This window comes from Parambassis ranga, chromosome 14 (genome assembly GCF_900634625.1).
Source record: "Parambassis ranga chromosome 14, fParRan2.1, whole genome shotgun sequence".
NCBI lineage: Eukaryota > Metazoa > Chordata > Actinopteri > Ambassidae > Parambassis > Parambassis ranga.
Genome location: NC_041034.1, coordinates 15,461,898 through 15,478,957, shown reverse-complemented (window position 1 = coordinate 15,478,957; position 17,060 = coordinate 15,461,898). Strand labels below are relative to the sequence as shown.

At 39.0% G+C, this 17,060-nt stretch overlaps 1 protein-coding gene across 1 annotated transcript in view; it reads right to left on the bottom strand.

Annotated features, from left to right (window-relative positions):
* Positions 1-4,284: 4,284 nt before the first annotated feature.
* gabra3 (gamma-aminobutyric acid type A receptor subunit alpha3) overlaps positions 4,285-17,060 on the bottom strand; it is a 31,212-nt gene continuing 18,436 nt past the window's right edge. Inside the window, exons 5-10 of the mRNA XM_028422209.1 lie at positions 16,801-16,883; positions 15,770-15,913; positions 13,462-13,614; positions 10,630-10,835; positions 5,072-5,110; positions 4,285-4,929 (exon numbers count right to left, since the gene is read on the bottom strand). Coding sequence (XP_028278010.1) covers positions 4,609-4,929; positions 5,072-5,110; positions 10,630-10,835; positions 13,462-13,614; positions 15,770-15,913; positions 16,801-16,883 — 946 coding nt within the window. The 3' untranslated portion in view covers positions 4,285-4,608. The remainder of the gene's footprint in view (positions 4,930-5,071; positions 5,111-10,629; positions 10,836-13,461; positions 13,615-15,769; positions 15,914-16,800; positions 16,884-17,060) is intronic.

Sequence of the window (17,060 nt, the reverse complement as noted above, 5' to 3'; positions counted from 1 at the left end):
CCTGCAGTGTACAGTGTTTCTACAAGTGACTTTTAGGAAAACTTGGAAATATGATCCTGTAGCAAAGGATTCAGTCACATTTGATCAGTAATTATCAGCTGGCAGGAGTGAAAATGTTAACTGTGCCAATGAGGCACAATATTAGCTATACAGTGTAAGCTAGCTTCTAATAAAATCTGCATGTTGAGCCTTGTACATTGTGTGCCTCAGCTGAGTTGCATATTTTTATGTCAAATATCACAAGAGATTTCATGTGTGTTGTGATTTGAATGTGTACAGCATGTCTGTTCCCTGTAGGATGTCCTCTGCTCTGCTTTTGCACTAATAACTAAAAGTGTAAACAGCACAAACAAAGGAACTTGCATGCACAGCAGCAACAAAGATTGAAAGAGACAAAAATACTTGAGAAACATCTGATGAGTGTACTGGGCTGAAAATGTGCACCTTTGAGGATTGAATGCGACCAAGAAGGGCCTCATAACTCCAAGACAAAATACGTCGTCCTTTTAATCCCCATTTCCATTTGCTACATCTCATACAGTAAGCACATGAACGAGAGAGGGCAACATACAGAGTCCAGTCACTGAGCTTACAGAGAGCAACTTCCCAACAAAAACACAAAGTCCACAAAGTTCCCGGAGCTGTCTTTGTGGAGGAAGTCTTTGATCTCTCAATGCGTAGGGACATGCAGTGGAATTGCTGGAGAGAGAACACAGTGTGTACAACTCTGCTTGCAGACAGTTGCTAATTCACAGTTAGGTTTGAAAGTGCACACAAGGTACAGATCCTGTAAATAGCTCGATGAATATTATCTCTACTGTACGTCTTTATAATACCATAACACGTAGTGTTACAGAGCTCAATGTAGACAGCAGTACTTATCAGATGTAAAAATAAATGACGTGACATATCAATATTCACATAAACTATTGGAATTGATTTCACAATATCTACAAATTCACAACTTATTAACACTATTCTGAGCAATTAGAATTGTTTCCATTTTGTTCAATAATTTATCTATTTGTCTACGGCTTTCTACGCATCAAGATATGTGCATTAATGCTGTAGAACATTTTATGTTGTATAAAACTTATATAATATTTAATGCTGTACTGAATAGCATAAATATATTCATATAGTAATATAGTCTTAATATACTGTATTGTATAGGATGACATGTTTCAGCTGAAGTTAACTCTGGCCCTGTGAGGGAACATTTTCCCATATGAATAACACGATCATAATACAGCCTAAATGGCAACAATACAATAGTCTTGTTAATCAAAAACAGATGTTTAAAAAAAATCATAATTACTATATTAGAATCACTTCTTTCTAATATGCAAGATTTACATGCATACTCTTCCAAATAATTTTACTACAATTACTACTTTCAAACTGGTCAATTGTCTATTAGCTTTACACTATTGGATGTTATGATTACTAGGGCCACCAGACTGAACAGTTTAAGTGCAGTGGATGTTAATGCTCTGAAAGTGTTTTCCCTTTTTTGTTACCCACAGACATACAAGTATGGGAATTAAAAGAAAGAAAGAAGTGAGACAAGTAAGACACACATAAAATTAGTCCAGTTCAGACAGATTAAACCATACTGAATGATACATAAATGAAGCAATCTTTACATATTCTAGTGTCACATCAGCAATGGATTCCAAAATGAAAGATCCTGATGACCATTTTACATCATAAGAAACTGACAAAATTCACAATGCCTTGAAATACATATTTTTTTTTTCATAAAACATAGGATTACTATAGCTTGTGAGAAGAACATTCGCTGTCCTATTTTGGCTAAGTTGACAATTTATTATGCATAACTTTGTAAATAAGCATACATATTGATTTCATGAGTGACTTACAATCCCCTTTTTTGACATGAATTGGATTTATTTCCCCTACTGAACAGTTCTAACACACATTTAATCACCATGTGAATTCATCTTTTGGTTACCTCACCATACAGTTACTGTTATGACTAGAGCCTTTAGGCATAGTGGTGCTATTTATTACTGAGATGACTCAGGGTGGCTGCTTTTGAGACAGGTGCTTCAAATACTCAGCTTAGAACTATTTACCTACAGTACCTCTACCACATTACTCAGAGGAATCATACATAAACATTAGAGGTGTGTGTCATCAGATCCTGAATTAGAAGCAGCCAGCAGGCTCCACAGATGTGTATGATGAATCAGTTTAAGACAAAATGATTAAAGTTTAAAAAAAGGATCGGTTCATAAAATGTTTGATTCATGTTACCTGTGTTGTGGAGGTATCCCTAACAATCAGCTCTCTGGTTTTATGCTATGGTTTATGCGTGTATTTGCGTATAAAAACCAGGAGATGTTGATACAAATAGAAGCACTAGAGTCTCTCTTTATGTCCACATAAACATGGGATGAACTTTTTTTGATAGGGTAAAATGAGTCAGTCTGTCCTCCTACATACCTTCCTACCAGTCACCACATGTAATCATCATGGAATGAATTGGAGATGAGTACCTGTTACCTATAGCAAGTATTAACTGGTTTTAGAGGATGAAGAGCAATGAAGCAAAACTGTTAAAATTGTAGTAAAGCAACATGAAGGAAACAGTCTTGCAAGGTCAGAACTGAATGAAGTCACTGCAATCATGTATCTCTCTATATATACCGGTATATGAAATGGCTTTTTTTTCTTTTTTTTTACAGTCATTTAAGATGAATCTAGTGCCAGCTCTAAGTCAACTGAAAATCTGTGTATTGCAAAAAGAGGGTAAAACACTTTCAGACCTCTGTGCCAGCTGTAAAGTACAAGCATCACAAGATACATTATAAAGAACTGCTTGTTTGTTCTTGGGTACAGTGGCCATTAAAAGGTGAAGAAGATGATGAAAAAGTGAGTGCGTCTGACAAGACGGTAACAAAACAATAACCAGTATAAACATACAAAATTCAACACATAAATACAGAAGTCACACAAAAAAATTTACACAAAAATTAGGGACACTTGCCTCAGCTGGAGACAAAATCTGGTGTGTGTGTGTGGGGTGGGGGTGGGGGTTGGGGGGGAGAATCGGCTTGATCATTTTATTTATATATTGTTGATAAATCAAGCTGTCTTTTGTATTGAACTTGTAGAATTTTGCAGTATCATTGTCTCCACAGATGACAGTATCTCTAAGCCTCGTTTAGAAACATTGTACGACTGTGACATGACAGTTGTCTACTACAAAACACGAAAACAACACAGCATATGCAGACAATAAAATGAACACCAATGTACTGTACACAACAATGTATAAAAGGGCAAACTGCAGAACTACACAATGATCAAAATCTTGCTTATGGCAAGGCAAGAATGCAGAAAAAAATGTAACGGCTACAGTGACTGATGTGCTAAAACAAATCAGGATGCTTGCCCACAATGCACTAGATAAAAATAACAGTGTCTGGAATGATTTGATGTGCAAAACATTTAGTATCACTTGCATTTCAAAGGAAATCATACAACACTATTAACTGTAATTCAGAATTCCGATCTTCTTCGGTCTGAGGTAATGAGGTGGCATGTTATGAAATAAATGCACATGATAATTCTTTACTACATTGGATTCTTTTAATCTCTTTGCTTCACACAGAAAGGTCTGTTACCCTTCCATACTAATGGGTAATTTTTCTACTTGGTGGCCATGGGTGGGGCACAGCCACTGTGTCTGGAGCCTGAAGCCTAAATGTTTACATGTCATATACACACAGACCTTTGTGCATATGTGTGTTCTAAGTGTAAGCATGTCAAAGCCATTTTCTTTATGATGTGTATTTACCAAGGCACATAGCTTTTATGTCATTGAACATACTCTAGTTAAAACAATAAGAGCAACTGGACTAGAAAATGTACAGGCAGCCCCATGAGACGCGAAAGCAATTCCAGATGATACTGCATCGAGAGTGTTGAGATTCAGCGGGAGCTGAAGGCCAGACACTGACGATTATTAATGATGTTCCTATGGAACTATACAGCCTGCCCCCAGCTAACAGAGCACAGTAAAGCGACCAATGAATGGCTCTGCTGCCATTTTCTGATGCATCACTGTGTATCTGTGTGCATGTGTGCATGCATGTTGTCAACTCGATGGATGTGTCAAAACCTTATCACTGGTAATGAACTACAATGAAAACTTCAAATGCATGCTCGCTCTAACTTATTATAAGCAAAGCGGAAACATGTCAAAACATAGTGGAAACACAATTTGACTACTCTACGAAACGGCAAGCAATCAAGATACAACAAAGGAACGCTTGGTTATTCACAACAGGGAACAGGGCCAGAGCTAAGAGTGGAGAGGAGAACAGAAATGCTACACAAACACAGAACTGATGTGACGATGTGCTTCCTCCAAGGTCCACCACTATATGTGAATCTACTGTATGTTCAAATTTGGCCTTCCATCTACACACAGACGTGCAAAATATCAAATGCTTAAGAAAAAACAGACGCACAGAACATGCGCGCACACACATACACACACAATAAGATGTAATGGACTTGGCCTCCTGCAAACCTGTCTACCCTTGAACCCAGATCAAGCTTAGCATTTGGTCAAATTCAGTTTAGGTTGTTTGCCTTCATGATTGCGGGCTTCCTGTTGACGTATGTAGCCCAGTAACCTAAGTTGAAGATGAAGAACAGGACTGGGAAAATAATGCGTGAGATTTTGTCCACTTTGCTGACACGGTTGTAGGATTTCTTGGCTTCTTCGTAGGGGTCAACCATTTTATGCAGATAGGAATGTTTGGCTGATGGTGCAGTGGCACTCTTGGAAATGGTCGTTAAGCCTTGGTCTTTAGCCACGTTGATGGCATAGGTGGTTCCAACAATGTTGAAGGTGTTGTTTGCCTTTTTGGTCAAAGTCTCAGATTCTCTTCTCTGAAAAGGAAGAAGGCAGTAAAGTAAAGGTTGTCAGGAGTGAAGCACCAGACTCAACAATACTTCCATTTGAACTCATAAAGAGGAAATAGAAGCAACACCACGAGACACGACACACACAAGAACAAAACAAAAGCCTAACCATATCTTTAATCCTGGCCATGTTAGCCTGAAACGGTTCCTGAAAAGAAAAGTAGAAAAGAAAAAAGTTTACCAATTATATTAAAATTACCCATCTCACAAACTCTAATCATCAGTTTCTAGCTGGAAGTACTTTTGAACATTTTACACTATTGTCAAATCTGCATCATACAAATCTGGATTGCAAAAAGGAAAGGTCATGATAAAAAATTCATGACAAAATTATCTCAGGTTGTGAAAATAGGAACAGTTATATTTTGCATTGTTGCAGAACCAGGCTGGACTGGCGTCTGATACTGCTAACAGTAGCAGTAGCAGCACAGAGCAGGATTAGAAACAAAGCAAAATAATAGTGCCTGAAAACACGTCTGACAAACTGTATCAATGAGAGAAGCCAAGCCTCTTCAGGCATACAGCCTGGCATAAAACAAACACGACAAAGGCTGCGTGTGATAAAGCTGGCTGAAGAGACTGCCGTCTTCCCGCAACTGGAGAAAAATCATTAGACTGTCTTTCATATTGAAATCACACAGGGAGACAGAATTTTACTTGCTAAATTGGAACTCGGATAACTAAACTTGCATCACTAGAGAGTCCTGTCAGGCTTGTGCAGTACAGCTCACGGTAAGATGCGGGAGAACAAGTAGGGCACTAAGATTGATTACTGGGCAGAGTTTTAGTTTCCTGTGTGGCATGCAGTGTGTGTGAGTCTGTGCTCTGGTAATTTCCTTCACACCGTTCAACTTTACTGTGGCCATTTTAAGATCTGCTGCAAAACTAAAAGCAGAGTGTGTCATGTAACAGAGTTTCACTTTCAGTGCTCCCTGTTTTCACTTTAGCTTTGAGCCCAGCTTTAATTTCTGCTCTACTTTTTCAGCTTCATTTAATTTTCCTTCCTTTTTCCCTTCACTCCATCTTTTTTAATTAGCATAACTAATGCCCCCTCTTCTGAAATGCTTCACGGTAGATCTCTTTCAGCACACAGCTCATCACCAAATGTTTTGTTTGGTCTTTCTCCTCAATATTCACATACACTCACACACGGAGGCAGAAATAGTTTTGCATTTCACAAGACATGTACATATTTTTGTCAGTGTGACTATGTGCATGAAATTCACCTGGATACCACTTCTTATAGTCAGATGCAACAAGCACTGGAAAATTGGCAGTCGATCACAGAGATGTTGTTTACTTGTTGTTAAGCCCCAGCCCAGTGGTCCAAAGTGATGGAGCAGGATTGATGAGAAAATATGTGTAAGTGTTTTCTCCCCAAATGGAACAGATAAGTCTGATCCTTCAAGGTCTTCTGCAACAACAGCAGTGCTTGTGTAGAGCCAACAAAGCTGGCAGACAGTTGATTGCATTAAACAGAGGAAATGAACCGCTGCACAGAGGGGGTACTAGCTCAAGTCAATTTGAGCAGAGAGAATGGAGTCGTCACACTAATGCCCCCAGATAACCAGATACTTTACCATGATACTGATCTTTCCACATCTAACGCACCACAAGCCTCTTCTATCACAATGATAGCTTATGTCAGCAGAAAAGGTAAATAACTACCATGTTATATGACCTCAATCATAGTCTCCTAAACCCCTAAGTATTTGCCATTAGATTTGTTCTTTGCACAGTAACCTGACACACAGACTCAGACTGAAGCAATGTTCTGTTGCTTTTTAGCTGCTTTGTTCTCTGCAATAATTTAGGTGTGATTATTTGCGAGGCTGCATGTGTCATAGGGCTGTATACATGTTTGGATGAACCAATTATAATGCAGCAAATAATTTACTTCTGGCCAAAGATTTTTGTGCACTGTTCAAAGTCATTTGGCTGGCTGGAGGCAAAAACACCCCAAATACAATGCATCTACTGACCTTGTCTTTGTAACTTCTGCAAATTGTTGCATCAGAATTTCTTTTTGAGGGTTATTAAGTATCCTAGGGGTAATTGTGTCTCGCTGTGTCCTGTTGTTTGTGCATGTGTGCGTATAACTGGACCTTGTGACAGTCTGCCTCTCTGTAAGATTGGAGATGAAGGGTTGGCATATTTAATAGCCTCAAGTATGTAAGCATGTGGGTGTGAGCGTGCAGGCAGTGTATTTAAAGCCACAATGTCTCTCTTTTTGTTTAAGTGTTGTGTTTCTGTAGTGGCACTGCCACGTTTTTTTGGAACTTTTGATTGTGGCGTTATGGATTACCTGTCGGTCGGCTCTATTAAAAATTACAAATTTTAAAGAAACTGCTTCTGGCAAACACTTGCTTCCCTTTCACTTGTTCCTGTAAATCCTTTGTTTCTCCTTGGCCCATTATTGTGTGTTTCTTCTTTAACAAGGTAGCATGCTTAGAAGTTGAACTGATTAACCTATGCATCCAGTTGTGGCGCACTTATTTGCAATTAAATTATGGTTTAGTATGATTGGTCCGGTATAACCACGTCATCTTGCAGCATTACAGAGGTTAGTCCCCATTGTAGCAGCGAGATGAAGCTTCCCAAGAGGCAAATAATCAAGCGTAACAACACCTCTATTCCAAAAAACACAGGTGTGGAAAAACTCATCAAACAAAACTAATAACAAGATGCCTCCAGAAATGGCAGCTCAACTTTCCACCTGAGTACATCAAACTTCCAGAAGAAAGTTTACTTTCCTCAGTCTGACAGTTACACATTCTTTGTTGTTCAGTGGAGTAGCATTGTCATAGTGACACAGAACATGATGACAGCCTGTGCTTTCCAAATTATTCCACTAAACTCTCTGTAGATGTAGTCATTTCTGCTGCAGGTGTGGGTACATGTGAAACTCTGATCACTACTTGGCTCCAGCAGAGAAATACACTGTACAAACAGTCAGGGCTCCTGCCTCTGCTGAAGAAAGCAGCACATAATATCTAACACAGTAGTGTCCAATCAAGTGTCACAGAGTGCCAAAAATACGCAGGCTTTCATTCCAACCAAACACCCGACTGGCTAATTTCTGTAATAAACACACCTTGAGCCAGCGAGAGAAGAGCTAATTACATAGATCGCTTGTCAAACAGAATGTTAGGTGACAAAAACGGAAGAAAATGGCATAGAAGCTCCATAACCAGCAAAGTAAATTAGAGCACATAGATTTGTCTACAGTCATCCATTTGAGGCCAGAAAAAGAAGGAGCCCGAGGGTGATGAAGTCATCGTTTGGTTCCAGTAGGAGTGGTGGCTGCAACCCTACCCTCATGACTGGTGACTGCATTTTCAAAAGCTTAAAACCTCTCCTCAGACATTTTTCCTTATATAAGTTACCCCTATATGCTCCATTTTCTTTCTATAATATGAAGTATGTGCTGTCTGATCGCTTTGCTTTCCAGTAGCTCATTCCAGCAGGGAGTGTGATGGGAGTGCCACATCTCCCCCTCTATGACCCCATTCTTTTTTATCTATCATGACAACTGCATGCTCAGCACAGCCCCTGAGAATGCAGGCCAGGCTGTTGCCATTAAGATGAGCCATCAAAAGGGAAGAAAAGGAAAAGAAAAAAGATCCCTCCACTCTGCAGCAATGTAACGCTCCAAATTATCCTCACCGACTGAAAAGTTCCGTGGCAGCAATAAGCATTTCTGCCAATCACTCAGAGGACCAAATGTCAAGCTATAAAAAAACTGGAGAGGCTGTACTGATTGTGTCAAACAGTTTGTACATTAGTAGCAGAAAATAGATTTATGGCGCTGTCTGTCAGAGAAGAAATAAGTTTCTCTTTACATTTCATCTGTGTCTGACAGAAGTGCTTTTATATATATTGTGGTATAGCAAAGTTTATCAGCAGTCACAAAACCACGGGGGCAGTTTCACAACACTTTGCATTTATGTCTTCTGTTTTTCACAAGCTTCTCAGAAGGCCATCGTTTTTACCATAGATTTATTTGTAAGCAGATCACTGCACTCCTTTTGGATCTATATTATTTTTTTTTTGATCTATATATTTTAGCTCCTGCCCTGCTTCTGAGCCCCTGAGCCTACTCTCTTCTGATTGGCTGCCTGGCTCTGCAGGTTTCATTTGTAAGTAAGTTTAAGTGTAAGAGAAAGTAATGACATTCAGAGCAGGCTGAAGCATTGAGATGCATGGAGCATTTTAACTTTGAGCATGTCTACTAGCAGAGTCTGACATGGCCACGTAAAAGGGACTTCATGGAGCTGGTGGAAGTTGAAGGAGGCAGGAAGCCTACGTAGGCATATGTCTCAAAATTACCCAAATGACCTTTATATGTACAGAAAGTAAAGTGTAAAGTACTAGAAAAAATATGGATAGTATGTTTTCTGCACTTTATGTTCTAAGATCTGACATTCAAATGCAAGACACAGCTCTCTTGCTGTCAGTAATCAGTGGCATATTAAACCCCACATGTGGTTCTGCAAATTGTACACAAAATCAGTTTTTCTGTTACTTCTTCAAAATCCTTTCAGAAACATGCGATGATCTCATAACATCTCAAAAACGCATAGGCAAACCATTGATTATTGACTGCCAGCAGGATGGAAACATTTTATTTTCATTTCATAGCCGATTTCTCTGAACCTTCAATCAAACCCCACTAGACTATCAAAACCTGATTCTGTCATTAATGTGATGTATATGGTGAACAGCCACACTTCTAATTTGTTCCATTCATTACTGGACTAATGAGCCTTCTGAAGCGGATGCTACCACTAAATTATTTCAAGAGAAGCTGGAGTGTTTCAGACATTCAGCACAGGATCAAATGGTTACATTTTCCTCTTTGCCTCTCTGTGCCTGCTCTGATGCCATCTCATGCCGCTAATCTTTTTTCATTTGATGTGATCATCCGTTATAAAACATCAGAAATTATTCAAATTAAAGATCTGTGGTTATCATAAGATTTATTGCAAACTTTACTCAGCTTCAGCAACTTGTCTGAGCTCCTGCAACGACATTCAGTGGCCATATTCTGGAAACTCTGCACCGTGTCTTCAAAAATACACAGGCAGCCCATATTTTTTATAAATCAATCCTCTATATGCTGTCAACAGTTGGACGTCGGCCTCAGGTACTGATTTTTACATACTGCATCCTCACTTTTAAAAACAGTGTCTATAGTGTGCTGTGCTTTTCTTTGTAAAACAAGTTCGCACTGTTTTTTTAGACGAGAGTTGAACATATGCTGCCATTGTAAATCAGGGCCAATGTCTGAGGAAGTTTACCTCTGTTTCTGCTCTCCCTGTTCCGCCCCACTGTCCCTGTTCCATTTGGCTGCTGATGAATAAATAAAAGGTCTCTTTATAGTCTTTATAGAGTACTCCCGGCTCTAAGAGGGAACTTTCTATCAGTGTTTCCAAAGTCCTCATCCCTTTCTTTGGTAAAATGATGACCCTCTAAGAAACTTGGAGATTTTTTTAACCAAGTTATCAAATAAAAATGATTTAAATGTTATAAGGAAAAAAAAACAAAAGTGCCATAGGGATTTCTGTGTGACAATCCCAAAGTGCAATTGTTAATGTTGTGCACTAAGACGAAAGTGTTTTTTGTTTTTTAAATGAAATTTAATCTGTAAAATATAGAGCCACTCACCCTTATTTCCATGCCCTCTTTTTTCCCATCCCACGCCCAGCTGCGCTTGGTGAAGTAGTTGACTGTGGCAAACTCAATCAAGGCAGAGAAGACAAAGGCATAGCACACAGCCATGAACCAGTCCATGGCAGTGGCATAGGCCACCTTAGGCAGGGAGTTTCTAGCACTGATGCTCAGGGTGGTCATGGTTAGGACAGTGGTGACACCTGAGGACAGAATAAAGAGATTAGTCAACTGGTTCCTTTTTTTTTTTTTTTTTTTTTTTAAGGAAATAGTTAAAGGTTAATTTTTTTTCCAACAACTTAAGCCAAAGTTTGCATCTTTAGTTATCAGCTTCTCCCTTGAGATTTAAGAAAAGGCTTTAAACTGAACTGTCTGCTGTCGCTATAAAACTAAAACATTAGAGAGATTGTCTGGTTTTGAATCAATATTCTAAATTATGTTTGGATTCATACTTGTACACTAAAAAGCGCGATCAAGTCCTTTGCATTGCAGAGCTTTGCATAATCTACAGAATCAAAGTTGAAGCTTGTAAACATTTCACAGTGGGGCAGTCTTGTTGGTTCAACTTTGGGGAAACTGCAGTTGTTAAAATAATTCATCATTTATTAGTACTCTTAAACTATGTCATTTCTCTGCCAAGTTGTAGAAAATAGAAACGTTCCCTTAACTTACACACAAACAGACATGCTGTGGCCCAGCATACATTTAATTCCAGTAAATTATATCCCATGTGTGAGTGAACAGCAAACCTCCACCTTCTGAAATTAATTAATGTGGAAATCCCCAGCCACATGAACTTTGAAACATTCACAGATCGTTTCACACCCCAGCATTTACAGTCAGCGTGGTCGGGAATGAAATGTGGCTCGGACAATGACCGCTCATCCAACCACAGAAAAACAATTACTTCATCTGTTCCAGACTATTTCTTGTGAAAAAGATGAATGCACAGGAGGCTCTAAAAAGGAATACTGTGTTGGAGAATCAGTTAATCAACTCATTCCAATGGAACATGGGTGAGGAATTAGAACTGTGACAGAAAGACTGAACTGTAATTATTCACTTTAAGGAAAAAAAATGATTGATTTGCATAACCGAGCTATGTTCCACCATTTAAACTGGGTACCATGTTTCTTTATAATTATGTGCAGAAAGTTGTCTGTATTAGCACAATGATTAATTGTCAGAGGAAATGTAAACCCGTTTAGTCATGCCTACAAAATACAACTACCAGGGAACAAAAATGATAAACCAATTTAGTTGCTGATAGCTGTAATAACACATAAAGGGCTCAACAGAAGGGCCATTACCACAGCTGATCAGTGCAATGGTGAGAACGCAAAATACCACTGCATGAAACTAAGCACTTCACAGTAAACAATTCAAATATTCCACTGAGAAAACAACTCTGATTACTACTACTCTGTCCTAATGGGAGTTGTTTTCTAAAAATGGAATTTCTTCTGTGACTGAAATGATCTCCAGAAGAGAGTTCAAAGGAAACATACTTGGGGGTGTGTGTTTGTGGAGAAGTGAAGGAGGTATGGTAGCTGGGGACGGTCTTCATTTACTTTGCTGTGCATGCTCTCAACACCTAATGTACAATGTATGCTACTTGTAAATGTACATATGTGCTTCATATTCCTAATCAAACCCCAGATTAAAGGGCACTTTTAGAGATCATGCAGTACAATAACAATGAATGAAGGAAAATTATATTTTGTCTTTAAGTACAGGGTGATCTAAGCAGATACTAAGCAGAATTCTTTGCATTCAATAGAAAATTTAACCTATTATTGTTAATTATGGCACAGTTAAGAAAACATCAAGTCAAGTGTCACATCTGCAACTAGGCAAATGCCTATATTTCATATTAAATCAAAGGGCTACTGACTTATGAGCTTTGACTTGATTGCTTTCTTGTGGTGTTTATTAACACTGGCACCGTTTTATAGGAATAAGTAAGAAATTGGGTTCCTGCCTCCTATTTTTTTTTTCTAACTTATTGAATTCATTTTGTTCCACCACTGCACAATATGCAGTCTGACATATTAAGATAAACTTTGGAGGGAGAATATGAGTTGTTAAGACTGTTTTATCTAAATTTGGCTAGTGCTCACTAGAATTTGAAACAGACTGGCTGTTGTGTGGTTAACAAATCAGTTAAACATCTTCATTGACCAACGTGTTCCTTTTTATACTTGACAGTTTAAAGATTTATTTGGGGCTTTTTGACTTGATCATGACAGGTGAGAGGGAGAAAGAGACCTGGACCATTTGCTATATGCCATTACAGTGTTCCCCAGCCACTCGGCTATCAGGTCACCCACCTTAAAAGTACTCACTGTGACTAGTGTTTGCATTTACAGAAGCAGGATCAGATTAATAATGTGATAAAAGCATTTGGGGGGGTGGGTGGGGACCAAAGGGGTGCCCTGGGGTCAAAGTGATGACATCATCTGAGTGCCTTCATCTTAGGGAGTCCAAATCCACATTACCTTGATGGCAGGCTTTATTACTGGACTGGAGCATTTTGGGGAGTCGGAAGCTCTATGTTTTCACAGTTTTAAATGGTTTGGCAGCTCCAGATAAAGTGATGAACCTAAGCTTTACTTATGTCTGGCTAATGCATCTCATCAAATTCAAGCACTTGATAACTCATAACTCCTCCAATCTTGGGCTTCTGCATTGTTACAGTATATGCAGAATTTGATTATTTCATGAAAAACTCGTATAAACCCTTCCCTTGTAAAGCACCCCACCCTAAATTGTCCAAGCTGTTCAATGAATGATGTATGAGTTCGATTAAAAACACAAGATGGCACTCACCAAATACAGTGCGCGCTGGAACCGACTCTCTGTTTAGCCAGAAGGAGACCTGAGACAGTATGACAGTCATGATGCACGGAAGGTAGGTTTGAATCACAAAATAGCCAATTTTCCTTTTCAAATGGAAATATGTTGTCATCACTACGTATTCTCCTGAGGGAAAAGAAACATGGAAAGAGATGGAGAGAGACAGACAGGGTAATCATTATTAATACAGTTATGCCCAATTGGGAGCAAGATGATTTTATTAAAGTTAACATGTACACTAGCATCAACAAATGAGCTCATGAGGGTTGTATCCAGCCTCTTAGATGAGCAGTTCATACCAAACACTAAACTATTGTATGTGTGTAGAAGTATCCCAGAGGTTACTGTGTGTGTTTTTTTTATAAAAAGCAACACGCCTAACCTCCACCTCCAAATTGCCTCAACTCATGTCCATTCAGGAAAGTAAGAGTTGAGTTAAATGCTTAGTGTGGATGGAAGAATTCTCCCTGCTACACGTTAAAAATATCAACCAATCTCTGAATATTGTTGCTTGGAATTATTCACTTAAGGTATGCAACTCATGACACACGTCCTGAATGAATGAATTAAAACATCTTTCTCTTTCTTTAAATAGTCACCTCCTGTATGTACAGAGGTCTCTTTGTGGAGGCCTGACTACAGCTGTTGTCATGCAGCAGCAGCATCAGAGCTGATTTTCAAGCCAAAGCTGAGCCATTGATTTCCAAACTATAGATTTTTAGTGGCACACTCCATTAAATACACATTTACATTTTCCCACAGTCCCCACTGCTGTAGATGTGAAGAACCTGTGCCTGTGTCATTCTAACCCTTTGATATTTGTCACCGATGGCAGCAAATGCACAAATTCACAGCTCCCATAAGCGCCAGCTCTCATTGCCATTTCTGCAATCTGTGTTGCAAAGATATGAGAAAACAGCCTTCCATTCCCTGAGGTGCTTTTTCTGAGCAGATTTTGACCAGAGCTGAACTGGCTCAAATCCTCCTATTCCCTCAGCCCACTTTAGTCCAACAGGTTTAAAGTTTGAATAAATTAGATTTTTTTGACATCTCTCAGCTGCTGTAGCAGATTTATGAAAACAATAACATTGACTCAAATTTTGGTCAGACTTCAGTTGAAGAATATCTCTGAGGTTCTTTTGGTTCAATGCAACATTAAAGACAGGCTCAAAGAAAGCATCCTCTGTAGATTTCAACTGTATCACACTGTTGGCTTTCCATGGGAAAAAAGGACTGTGTACCATCCAACAAATTTGCTCAATGCCTATTTTTTGTCTGCCACAACTGAAATCTGACAGATCTGTGACTGTAGCTTACCACTTAGGAGCAGCACAAGCAAATGGTTTCAATGGAGGTTAAACCTCTCTAAATTGGAAAGCTAGTGTGTCTTGGTTCTTTTAACAGCTGCCTACCTTTTATTTTTCTGTTACCGTATGTGTTTAGAAGCACATCACTTCATAAAGCTCATGATTGATGTAAGAAGTGTTATTTGGATGTTATATGCCTGCTGGATGATCATACTGTATTTCAAAATGTCTTGTACATGATAGTTACTAATGACTAAACCCTGTCATGTAGTACCAGATGGTTACTGAAAGTAATCTCATTGTTAAGAGCAGATGTCAATCAGCTCCTACCTTATTGCATCTCTTTATGTTAAACTGCCATAATAAGCATTCTCTCTTCCAGTGGAGGGAAAAACAAATTGATTTGTTGAAGCATGGGGTTAAATATATATTCTTTAATTTTTGTAGTTATTAATGCTGACTCTGGGCTTTAGCAAGGAAAGGAAAGGAAGTATGACTTTAACCTCTGGCATACCTCTTCATATTATCTTTGTAAATATGTGAAATAGTTTCCCTGAAAACTGATAAGTCATCATTTTTCTTGATGGACCTCACAGTGCAGGCTGAATCCAAAATGACTGGAAAAAGTGCAAACTGTTACTTATTTGAAAACACAAAAGGCAATTTAATTTATTATTATGAAGTATATGCAGAAAAACAAATCATCCTCTTCATAAAGTAGGAGTTTTATCCCATGACTCACCCATTTTCTATCATTGCTCAGGGTATCTTCCATCAAAATGAAATTTGGTACATCAGACTGCACTGAAATTTTGCTTGGCTGACCAACCTGTGTATGCTGCAGGCTGCCAGCTTAGTGCAGTGTACTGTTTGCCTAAGGCACTAACCTTTTGCCTTTTCCAGCACACCAAATCTGATTTAATTTGAAGTATATTGCATGCTGCTGTCTGGACTGAGAATGGCGTGTAGTGTACCTGTGCTGGAGCTGATGGTTTCCTTGCCAATCACGTGCCCCAGTAAGTCATACTGGTTCAGTCTGGAGCCATCCTCTGCCACGGCAACAGACCTCTCGTCTCCCTGGGTCCACAGGTAGATGACCTCATTATTGGTGTAGGCATCTAAACAACGGTACCATGGTGAGGGGGAAAAAGGTAGAAATTAATGTTAAACATTTTTATATTTTATAATGGGGGATATCTTGCTTTCATTATAGTTAGTGGGCCCAAATAATCAGCTAAAAGTCAACATTGTGCATCTATTTGTATGTGACCAGAGTAGAACAGATGATCAATATTTACTTTGGCTACAGTTGACCTTAAGACTAGGTATCTAAATGGCAAGTAAGTTTCATTGTTCAATCTAGTAATGATTGATTACTACCAGTTATCGATGCTCTGGTAGGGGCAGGGCTGGTTGGTTGCAAGATGGAAATGTCTGTGGATCGGACTGCGATGTAATTTGTGCCAGGTCCCGCAAAATGAATCCTAATAATTTAGGTGATCCTTTGATCCCTTGGATTATTTACAACCCAGAAAATGTGGGGACATATTTTTATAAAATAATGGTCATATAATCGGGCTTTGTTAAGTATTCCATTAGTGCCCTAATCAAATCAAAGCTGTAAATCAGTACCTTGTTCATTTGCACGATTAGTAAAAAACTAGTGGTATTCCCAGCTGCATTCCATGGTGAGAGTTAAGTACTTCCTTTTAATCATGTTTAATCTTTGGTCCTCATGCTGAGCACTGTTTGTTGTTCAATAAATGGCACAAACGTACCTTCTAAATGTTAAAGGGATTTTTATCAGGGGAACCTTCACTTCAAGCCAGTGGTTTTGCTATGTTGACAGTTATCCCCTAGCATCATAGTTGTGAGTACAGTTTGAGTCCTCTGAAGTTTTCCAGGTCAGAAAAGGTGCCTATAGCACCTGCAGAGAACAATCACCACTTTTTGTTGTGCAGTGCAATTACACTCCAGTTTGTTGTGCCCATCTGGGCAGACTTACAGCTTCCAAACTTCAGAGGACAGGCATGCGCGTCCATCGGAAAATCCTCCAGGTGCATGGGGCACTCGGCATGAATGGTCAACCTGAGCAGGCAGAGGGAGAGACATCACAACATATATCTCCAAAAAAAATGTCTGGTTTTCACAGTCATGTTGTGAAGGTCATATTTTCTAACCATGAATTTACAATACACACAGAAGACACATGACACAGAACACCTTTAATGGAGTTCATCTTATAGCCACACTACCATATGTACG